Here is a 12,232-nt window from a genome sequence, read left to right as displayed (position 1 = left end):
TGGAAAAAACAACTAGATCAATGTTGTTTTGATAAATATTGATCCAACTTAATATTTAATGAATGTGCTATATATTTGACCAAGCCAAATGGCACATTAATAAAAATTGTTTTTAGAAAAGAAGATAATTTGTCAGGAAAATATTCATGTGCAGTGTACAGTACAGGCTCTTTCACATAAAACAAATTAAGACAATGACTGTCGAAAGTAAATGTTAAAAGTATGGGAGATACAATCGTTTTAAACCGATTTGTGGAACATGTCCCTTGAGATTCCTAGCTTCGAATTCCATTTTAGTCATGTTTTTCAAACAATCTGATTGCAGCACACATTCCATGGTTTTACAGTACCTACTAGCTTCCATCACACACCCCCTGAGATAAAGAATAATAACATGTCACCTTTAATGTCACTAATACATTCTCCAAAATACAGTATGTTCAGGCATCATATTTGGTGCATTAAAGTCTGCAGTCTTTCAGTGTTTTATGATCCCCAGTGAACATTAACATGTGATGGAAGGACCATGCTCAGGATAGCCATTTGCAATGAGTTCCGTCGTGAAACGACAAATGGCTACCCAATAGAGACCTGTCCTACAAAATCTCCAGGATCCGCTTGAGCTGCAAGAATTGTTATCTGAGAACCTGGGGGAAATGCCGTTGGTGGGACGAAAGCAGGTTTCTGCTCCCCGTCACGGATGGGCGACTGAGGGTTTGGAGACAGGAATACGACTATACACCGGTCGCCACACAATGCAACATCACAGGTAATCAGTACATCTGAGATGCCCTGGAACCCCATTTCGAAAACCACCCACTCACCACAAGGCCTCAGTTTATGGATGGTAATGCCAGACCAAATCTCACCCAGACAGTGACAGCCATCTTCAGAACAATGTTGTGCGACTCTGCCTTGACTAGAGTCTCCTGTACAGAATCTGGTTGAATTGGAAGTAGCTTTGCATTGGGCGTAACTGTAGTTGCCCATTAAGCAGATCAGGCGTCTGACTGGAGGGATGAGACACAGTGTGGAGGCCGTCATCCGGGCACGTTGAGGGTTTACTCGCTACTGAATCTTTGACCTACGTGTGTCATCTTGTGACTGGACTCAAGTGATTTTTGTGTTCAGAAATAGCAGCCATACTAAAAAGGGATATTGTTATGAGGGGAAAATATTACTTCATGTCAACACACAGATGACGTCAGACATTTGAAGAGTAACATGTATTATGTACACCAGGCGACACACACATGACTTCAGATGCCTCCACGATGCGACGTTAAATTTTAAGTCGCTCCCTTTAACTCAGATGTCTGCAGAAATAAAATTGATCGTTCTGCTGTGATGATGTCCCGAAAGTCTGTAAGTAATAGTTTCTGGGCCTAGATTTTCGATATGACCTTAGCACTAAGATTATCGTAAATCTAATAAATGTAAATGTAGTTACTTCTGCCACTTAGAAAACAGAATTTACACAAGTAAACTCATAAATAAACTAATCAAGCGATGACATCGGAGAGGAAATGATTCGCGGACACGTGAATTTACAAGAACAAAAGAAACTCTATCAATGAAGAAAATGAAAACCATGAAAATATCTAAAGTTGATAAAACACAAAAAATATACATCTTATGAATAAATTAGAAAAACAAAACAAAGGCAGCACCAAAAGCAGTACAACCACGAAAAATAAGAAAAGCCCAAGTACTTATGACTTCTCTGTTGAGTTTTTAAAAGTCTTTCTGCAGTGTCCAAGACATTTATAATGGAAGTACTTTAGGACCTCATATTTTCAGATGGTTTGTTTGTTTGTTATCCCCCGGCATATAATGCGGGGGGATATAGCGATCAGCCAGTCTGTCTGTCCGTCCGTCCGTCTGTCCGTCCATAATCATTTCCTTTTCCGGGGCAGAATTCCAAAACCATTCAGTGTATTTGATCGAAACTTGGCAAATCTATCAGGCACATACTGAAGTGGTGCCTTTTTCTAATTTGGGATTTTTCTAATTTTTATTTTTTTAAAATATTTATGGAATGAAGTTGAACATAGACTCAATTGGGGATGGGGTTCGTTTCCGGGGCAGAATTCCAAAACCATTAAGTGTATTTGATCAAAACTTGGCAAAGCTATCAGGCACATACTGAAGTGGTGCCTTTTGATATTTTGGGATTTTTCTTATTTTTATTTTAAATTTTTTTTTGGGAATGAAGTTGGACATAGACTCAATTGGGGATGGGGTTCATTTGTACCTTGTAAGTTTTAAAACCCAATTGTCAGCGACTCGACGTGTATTTTGAACCAGTTTTGCCGTTCAGAGTTATCTGCCCCTTATGACACGTGACTAAAGGCATGACAACGGGTAAACGAAACGCTGTCAGACTGCCGAGCAGATCGAGATTGTTCGTCGAGAGACGATATTGTTTATTTACGTTCTAAGCTTGTGATTTCAAGAACATATCAACTATGTTCTCATCAAAGATTGTACTGCTGTTGAAGATGTATTTAAAGGATCGTGGTGTGACTTTTACAGGCTCTATTCGTCACGAAATGATCACTTTGTGCCAGTATGTTGACAGCCTGGATTTGCTCGTCAACCCTGATTGTGAATTATGTAGAGGGGAATGTCCGAGTACCTCTCCATTCCTTAAAAATAATGGAGGAAAGGGCCCGCAGGGGGCGGGCCCAATTATATTTAAGAATGGATAGTTACGAGGATATTCCCCTACTTAACCCCCTGGATGCCATTTGGACATATATGTCCCTACACAAAACGCAGTTGCTGTGCCAGAGGGACATATATGTCCTTCTGAAACATCATGTTAAAAGAATTGAAATAAAATATTTTTGGATTAACCCAAGCCCATAGCAATTGCAACATCGCAAAAAGCAGTAAATTTCCAACACATCTGTGTCATTTTCACAACTCTACTGTCAATAAATAACGCATATGGAGTTAGTCAAATTCCCCTTGTTTACACTTTCGTTCAAATGTGCCGCCATTGAAATATTTTTTCATTTCGAACAAATTGCACCGACTGATTGAAAATCCATATGCGAAGGAATGTTTGAAACCTACATAAATATTTTGGTTAAAAGATTGAAAATGGTCAAATATCTACGCATCTATGTATTAATTAGCTAATGAAACCAACTAAATGCCCAGTTTATCGATGGTGAATGGAGTGTATATATTTTTTTTACAGTATTTGTTCAAGGCCTCGTTCATCACATTCATATCAAAGCGTATTCAAAAACATTCATACAGTTATACATACCTACTGACATCTTTTAAAAACAGTCTGTGTGAAAATGTGCCACTTCTCATATTCATACGTATACTTAGAAATTCCATTCATGCTTCCTAAGCCTCAAATTCTGCAAAAACACAGAAAAGGTACCGCAACTTTTTAGCCGAAACTTAAAACAAAATGGCGACCGAAGTTGAAGGTCGCTTAGCGGTACTTTTCATGAGAGAAAAAAAGTCGAAAGCATGTCTCCCAGAAGAAACGAAAACGCACATGATAAACGTTGACACACCCTTTTGGGTCTGTGTTGTTCATGCTTTGTGACTGATTATATGTAAGTCACGTTTTCGTATGTTTAATGAGGCGTGTCAATTTATTAAAAGACGTTGAAAAGTAGGTTGGTAGCAACGGCACATAGGATCTTATGCAGTGTCGAATATATTTATAATTTATTGGTTATATAAGTATATAAACAAGAACTATTTGATGTTGAAGTATGAACGTGTAAATGTCAGTTAAAATTACTTGAATACCGGTCCCCGATGAATCTATATATTTATTATTAGTTCGTTTGTCTAAATATAAATAGCTAGCTCTTTGACAGTAGAATTCATTACTGAATTATTAATAATCTTTCGTTTAATTTAAGTATGTAAATTTTGTATTCATGCGGTTTGTTATTGTTAAATACCTTATTATTATTGCAAGACTAAGTTTTTTTATTTCACGAAAACAAATGAAGCTGTTACGGTTATCGACAGTTTGGTTTCAATCATCCACCATAACGGGGTTGGCAAGAGCGGCAAATTTCCGATTGTTCGTCTGGAACGAAATACCGTGACCCGCGACCTTTGACATGACACGTCACAGAGGTTACAGGTGCCCGAGTAAAACAAAACAAAGTTCGATGTTGAAATCACCAACAGTGTTAAATATGACATCCAATGTAAATATTTATACATTATATGCTTTAATCTTTATCTTCGTGCTTTGTTTATCGAATCAGCGCGTTGAACACAAATCAAATTTTAAGAAACGTTCGCCTCCCGCCGAGAGCATGAATATTCATAGGGATAAAAATAGCCCCATGTGACAGACGACAACATTGCGATCGAAGCTGTCAACCAAGAAGGAATGTCTGCAGTGGGAATTGGCGACGACGATGATTTGGGGGAGTCGGACTTCGAGTCGGACATATCCGTCGATTCTCTCGATTCCGACTCCGAGTCCGACTCCCAGGAAGAGATAAGCGGTAAGTAACATTAATTCATTTTCATTAATAATTGAGTAGGTGTACTGTCAGTGCCAAACCAATGGCGGGAATAGGAATTTGTTATGTTTTTGCAATTTTCGAAATTGTATGGCTAGATGTACTCTTGACAGTTGTGATGTTTCAAATGTTAAAAATATCTACCATACCATGATCGACATAGTAGAAACAGCCAACTTCCTTGTTTAGTATTTCATGAAATATGAATCTTAGAAATGATTTGAACATGTTGAAAGAAAGGCTCTCATGGTAGTGAAATTTTAACATGTCAATATGTGGCCTACACGTGCGTTTGCTAAAGTGCAGTATGCAGTAATATTAATGGAAAATTGTCTTTGTTAAAAATTAAATTTATCTTGAAGGACACACTAGTTCACACTTTGGACCTGAAGCCATATTTTTAAAGGAGTATAATGTGTCAGTCCTCATAAATCTGAAAGGTCTTACTATAAGTTACTTATTTTGAAATATTAAAAATAAATGAATATGTGTCATACATTTTAAATGTAAATTGTTATTGATATATCATTGAGGATGTAGATTAATATTTATTATAACTTACTAAGGGGAAAGGGGAGTGGCATTGCACCAAGTGACTGTTGTCCTTGCGCCAATGGGTTGGGGGGTCAGCGCACTGAACAAATGTTCCCTCACCGGGCAGGTAGCCCGGAGCCGCGGAAGCTATGGCCAATTTTTTTATGAAAATTTACCATCATTGTAAAGCTTTTGATTTTAGTTCTAACCCTGAAAATGTTTGTGTCATGATTACACAACTGTTTCCCTGTGACTACTCAAGGAAGCCCTTCATTTGTCATTAATAAATTCATGTGGTGCACATAATGATATGATTATCCTAATCTTATCTTTATCTAGTAGTAATGAAGAATAAGTCTTTCAACATGTTCAATCTGTACTGAAACTAAAAAGGTCAAAGGTTATACATATTAATTAAAAGCAAAATATTAGTCTTGATGAAAATAAAGTTGCCACATGATTATTGATACTGTGTTGTAAAATATGCACTTGATCTACAGGGTCTGAAAAAGTTCCTTCAATAAACTAAATATATGTCTATAGGTCTATGTGTATATATATAATATATTTTTATTTTTATTGAAATTTAAGATTGATAACAAACATAAAATACATTGGAGAAATGACAAACTTCCATGAAGCAATTTGCAAAATAGGAGTACATTCAAGGGAGAGGCACATTAACAAATCAATTTATCTCCCCTTGATCAATAAATTATAATAAAACATGAGTCAGCAGTTGCTGAGTTCCAGTTATGATAAGAAACATCCATGAAAATTTGCAAATGCAGCGATAGAAAAAAACATTTTAGTCCACCAGCGTTAGAAATTGGCACTAGTCCTGTAGTCCTCACCAAACTGCCCAATGGTAAAGGTATCCTAAGGACTAGTAGAAATTGGTCAATTTTAAGGTTTTGCTGTATGTTATCATTATGCGGACGAATGGACAAAACTTGTTAGTTTCTACCCCTGTCCACTAGTCCATATATTATAATGATAACGTAAAGCAAAACCCTATAATAAGGAATCCTTTCCCTTAGCACTGTTATATGGGATTGTTATTAATAAGAAACATTATTTCAAATTTCAGATAATGAGGAAAACACGGAGACTGAAGAAGAGGCAGGGGCCAAACCAATGGTCCGTGGCCCCTGGCTGCCCGTGCTGGACACGGACAGCTTTGACCTCGGCAACAGTATTGACTTTGCCGAGGAGTGCGGCCCTGTCAACCCTCCAGGTAACAGGAATTGATAAATAAACATATCATTAAGTGCATGAATTAATAATCAACATAGACAATGCCTGTCATCCAAAACTGAGAAAGGAATTGTTTCATATTATATTTCACAAGGTTAATTAGATGTTTAGTTATAAATGTGGATATAAGCTGTATGATATTGCGATTATCATTACATGTACATGTATCAAATATGATGATATGTGTCAGCATGATTTATAATAATTCATGTGGTCATACATTATGATATATGTTTCAGATTACCATGCCCCTCCTATATGCTATTTCAACCAGCAACTCAGAGGAGGGGATGGAGGTGTTGATTTGTTCGACCTGCTGGTCAGGGAGACAAACAGGTATGCTGAGCAGTACCTGCAGGGCCGCACGCTATCACCGCAGAGCAGGGCTCGGGCGTGGAGACCCGTTGACCGGGAAGAAATGCGGGCATTTCTTGGACTCTTGTTGGCCATGGGTGTCGTCAGGATGCCAACCATCGCTTCCTACTGGAATGAGGGGGACAAGAACTGGCTGGCATCAACACCTTCCTTCGGGGGGATCATGCCGAGGAATCGCTTCCAAGTCATCATGCGGTTCCTCCACTGCAACGACAACTCTGTTGCAGTGCCCCGAGGGCAGCCAGATCATGACCCCCTCCACAAGATCAGGCCGGTTCTTGATCTTGTGAATGGATCATTCGCAAACTCTCATGGGTATGTTACCTTTTTACTTTCTCCATTCTGATATATCATATGAAAAGTATTTGAATACCATTCATTATGGCACTTATTTCATGTTGCACTGATGTGAGGTTCTAATGAATTAATCTCGGTAAAATGACAATATGAAAATTACATATACCAAAAGTTATGGACTTGTTACATGTAAATTTTTATTGAAAACTTCTTAAGTAAAAAATAAGATATAAGGATCTATACCGAAACGTCATCTTGACAGTAAATAAATAAGTTGTTATCCATAAATTGTGTCTATTTAGTCATCTATCAACTTCTAAGTACTGCATATCACACAATTTCTTTTTTCAGGCTGGCCCAGAGTGTTTGCGTTGATGAAAGGATGGTTGGCTTCAAAGGGCGACATCACCTTGTACAATACATGGCCAACAAGAAAGCACACAGATGGGGGGTGAAGTTGTGGATCCTTGCCGAGGCGGGTACTGGCTACACCCATCAAGTTCGTATCTACAAGGGCCGGAACCTTGGAGGACCACCGCCCAAGGAAGGTCTTGGGCATAGTGTGGTCATGGACTTGATGGAACCGCATCTCGACAAGGGCCACCACATCATCTGCGACAACTACTTCAGCAGTCCGTCTCTCTGCCATGCTCTATTTGACAGGGGGACATTCTGCACAGGAGTTGTCGCCGTCCGGAGGAAGGGAATGCCGAGCTCTTTCGTTGGGAAAAGACCACCTAGGGGCTCGACAATTGTGAGAAGACAGGGTCCACTGCTGGCAGTGCTCTTTTCAGACAGGAAGGTCTTCACAATCCTTTCTACCATGGGTAGTCCAAGGTAAATTCAAAATATTAAATATACTGCTCAATATCCTGTTCATTGTTCAGCAGCGTTAGAAACTAACAGTTTCAGTCCACTAGTCACATACTAATAACATAGAGCAAAACCCTTAAACTTTGTTAAAGAAGGCACATTTCTAATAGTCCTTATAGGACTAGTGCCAATTTGTAATGCTGTTAAGTCAGTATGATTCCTACTCCAAGTGTCCATTTCCTTTCATACATGTTCGCTTTGATGAGTGTCAATTACTTTAAATTTCTCATAAAGATGAAAAGAATATAGAGATTCTATGTGCATGTTTCTGAAAAAATTAATATGAAATATTTTATTTACAGAATGGAGGATGGGCTTAACTCACGGGGCCGGTCTGTCACTCTCCCCTCAGTCGTTAGACTGTACAACACCCTAATGGGGGGAGTTGACCTTGGGGATCAACTCATTGGTGTCTATGATCCCCAAGTCCGCTCCGTGAAGCTGTGGAAGAAAGTTTTAATCAACTTTCTTCTCACAGCATCAGGTAAGAATTATTTTATTTATATGCAATTCAGAATAAAATAATTTGGTATCAAGGAATTTAGGAATAACTTATAATTCTAGACCTATGTCATTACTACCAACTATACGGTCATTATCCTGATAATATCAACCAATATGTAACAAATGGCATGAACTGAATACAATAACAGAATAATTTCGCATCTGGTACCACTTCCACTGTATTTTCATTGTACTGATTAATCAACATGAACCTTATCTTCTGAACAGCTATTTCATAATGTTTGATTTTAATGTTTCATACTCATTTCATTTCAGTTAATGCCTATCAGACATTCTTGAACACCCATGGTAGAACGACCTCCCGTCTGGACTTCCACATGTCCCTTCTCCACTCACTCGTCGGGAACACTCAGGTGAAGAGGAGGACTGGCAGGCCCAGGACCCAGCCTCCTTCCCGACGACTGACTGGATGTCACTTCATAGAAGTGCTGCCTGAAGGGAAGAGGAAACAGTGTGTTCTCTGCAGAAAGAGACAGAGGGCCATCGATGGCTCTGCAGGAAAGGTCAGGACCTGGTGTCCTGACTGCCACGTTGGCCTCTGTGCACGCTGTTTCCGTCAGTATCACACAGCTGATCACATTGAAGAGTGAAAGGCTGTGTGTACTGGCATATGATGGAACATGACTCATGTTCCATCATATCAACCCTTCAAGCAGTTTCCCCATCTGTGTGCTTCATTGTAAATAACTAGTGAGTGAGTAGGACTTACGCCGCACTTGCAATATTCCAGCAACATCGCAGCGAATCTTTGTAAATAGATGATAAATATATTGTATATATGTACTTATTGTAAATATTTCATGTGTGTGTATATATATTAAAGGATGTTTTTGTGAGAGAGTATGACCTAACGCCGTATTTGCAATATAACAGCAACATCATGGCGATTTTATTGTAAATAGATCATTGTCTATTGTATATGATTATGTACTTATTGTAAAGAAGTGAGTTTGTTTTATGCCTCTTTTAGCAATATTCCCGCAAAAATATGGCAGTTTAATGTACTTATGTTCATATTATGTTCTCTATTTATTGTACATGTAATTATTGTGTGTATCATGTGTATGTAAGGATCTGTTTATGAGTAGGACTTCCCACTGCATCTGCAATATTCCAGCAACATTGCAGCGAATCTTTGTAAATAGATGATAAATATATTGTATATATGTACTTATTGTAAATATTTCATATGTGTGTATATATATTAAAGGATGTTTTTGTGAGAGAGTATGACCTAACGCCGTATTTGCAATATAACAGCAACATCATGGCGATTTTATTGTAAATAGATCATTGTCTATTGTATATGATTATGTACTTATTGTAAAGAAGTGAGTTTGTTTTATGCCTCTTTTAGCAATATTCCCGCAAAAATATGGCAGTTTAATGTACTTATGTTCATATTATGTTCTCTATTTATTGTACATGTAATTATTGTGTGTATGTAAGGATCTGTTTGTGAGTAGGACTTCCCACTGCATCTGCAATATTCCAGCAACATCGCAGCGAATCTTTGTAAATAGATTGTATATATTGTATATTGGTACTTACTGTAAATACTCTATTTGTATATTTCAGGATATATCTGTGAGAGTATGACTCCATGCTGTATTTGCAATATAGCAGCAACATCACAGCGATTAATTGTAAATAGATTAAATTCTATTAATGATATATATTATATATATTTACTGTAAATAGAAAATGGATTTGTGTATATATATAAAAGGACATGTTGGTGCGTGAGTATGATTCAACGCCACATTTACAATATTCCAGTTAATTCGTGGCGATTCATTGTATATGGATTATTGATCTTTTGTTCACAATTATGTACTTCATGTAAATAGAGTGAGTATGATTCATGCCGCTTTCAGCAGTATTCCAGCTAAGATGCAGCCTTTTTTTAAAACTTTATTGTACAAAGTTTATATATTATTCACATGTAAATACTGTCAATAAATATGTATAGATTGAGAGATTTGTACATTTGTCTTATATATCTCATTTAAACAGTTACAAGATTTTTTACTGATGATACTTTTCAAAATATTAAATAAAGGACATTAAGGACAGTAAGTATAACAGTAAGGACCTTGGAATAAGAATTAATTTTCTAAAGTATTTCAAATTACAGCCATATGAAAGTGTGGTTGTTCCTCTGGAATATTAACAAAATATTCAAAAATGTTCACAGATTATTCATGTATGCATATGTAAGCATACTTTTTAATTATTAATTGATATATGGAAATCGATTCTCCAATGTTATCATAACCAATGACTTACATACATCTACACAACTGAAGAAACTTTTTACTTCTAATCCTTATTATGATAAACCCTTAAAAATTGAAAATTTCTTCTTGTCTGTATTATACCTTAACTATTGGTCAGTTTGGCAAGGACTATTGGACAATTGCCACGTCTTTGCCGTAACGTATTCTGATAAAGTTCGCTCAACAGACATAATGTTATCCATAAATTTTAGCGGTAAATGCCACGAGCAAGCGCGGACGTGAGAGAAGACAGCAAGCCGTGAACATATTTGTTACGGCTTGCGCAAATCTGAAATGATGCCCGTTTTTTTCGAGCGGGTAACCTGTGCCTTTTGGTGTTTACAAATTCTTCATAGATTACCTTTTTTCAAATTCGTCAAACAGTACCAGGAATACATGGTTTGATTTGTATTAAATGTCCGTTGAAATATACTTCGGATAATGGTATTCATAACAGCTAGTCTACCACATCGCCATGGAAATCATTCGTCAAAAAGTTCCCGAAAGAAAGATTAATTATCGAGATCAATTTTGATTATACTTTGCACATTTCATGACAAAAATCACATATACATCCATCTGACTGTAATAAATGTTAGCTAATACAGTTCCTTTGGGTTTGTGATCAGTGGATCCATGTCTTTAATACTGCTTGATGGTCACTCAGTGGCTGCTGATGGAAGCAGGGACGGAGATGGAAATCGGGAAAATATGACCAGATCGCAACGTTTGAATCTTTGATGAATCAATGCGTTTATCATCTCCAAATTACGACAGATTTCAGACCATCACTAGAACACTAAGCTTTGCTTACAGAATGATGTTCAAATGTACTTACTATCTCGGTTGCTGTCAAAGATGTTATAGTAAATCCAAAATCCCAAACACCGCTGAACACGGTCGACGACATTTTGAAATATTCAAAACTAAAGCTGTCGACAACAAAAAAGGCATTTTCGTATTGTTTCTACTTCATGTGAATTTTTTTTATTGTTTTGTGTTTGTATAATCGTTATTAGTTAAAAATGAAAATAAAACAACGTTATTAAGGATTCATAAAGATACGAGACTAACTCGTTCAATCGTCTGTATGCAAATTTTGTCGACGTGCAAATGGACATGTCCGCCATCGCCTGGTAGGAGTATTTACAGTGAACTGATTGACATGAGCCGTGAGGAATACCTTTCGGTGCAAGAAAAGTAAAAATATGCCATGCATAAGGGCATGTTCTTTGCAGATTACATGGTATGATTTTCTTACTAAAAAATGAATAATGACCGAAAAGAAAAATCATTTATTGCAATGAAGAAAACACAACACCGCGTATAAGTTTTAGTTTGAAATGCGATTTCGTTCTCTTCTTTCTAAAAGTACGTAATTTTGAATTTCATAGCTAAGGTTACACGTTACAATTTATATCAGCATGTAGGTAATAAACCACAGATTTTAGGGATAAGATTTTATTCCTTACTCATAAATAGTTTTTTCATTAATATGCTTTTTCCGACATGATATGCAAACGATAACGTTACAATTTCACTAATTTACGGACAAAATGGCGTCACACATAT

General features: G+C 37.1%; 1 protein-coding gene across 1 annotated transcript; it reads left to right on the top strand.

The window, feature by feature from the left end:
• Positions 1–2,737: 2,737 nt before the first annotated feature.
• Positions 2,738–10,388, top strand: LOC124113597 (piggyBac transposable element-derived protein 3-like). Its single transcript, XM_046474031.2, has 6 exons — positions 2,738–4,502; positions 6,145–6,291; positions 6,551–7,001; positions 7,335–7,820; positions 8,159–8,340; positions 8,637–10,388. Exons 1-6 carry the CDS (start codon positions 4,385–4,387, stop codon positions 8,969–8,971), a joined length of 1,719 nt encoding a protein of 572 aa, XP_046329987.2. The 5' UTR covers positions 2,738–4,384; the 3' UTR covers positions 8,972–10,388.
• The last annotated feature ends 1,844 nt before the right edge of the window (positions 10,389–12,232 follow it).

Source organism: Haliotis rufescens, unplaced genomic scaffold, assembly GCF_023055435.1.
Source record: "Haliotis rufescens isolate VD_foot unplaced genomic scaffold, xgHalRufe1.0.p SCAF_23, whole genome shotgun sequence".
Taxonomy (NCBI): Eukaryota; Metazoa; Mollusca; class Gastropoda; order Lepetellida; family Haliotidae; genus Haliotis; species Haliotis rufescens.
Note: the sequence above shows the minus strand (reverse complement) of the source record. Positions and strands in the feature narration are given on the sequence as shown.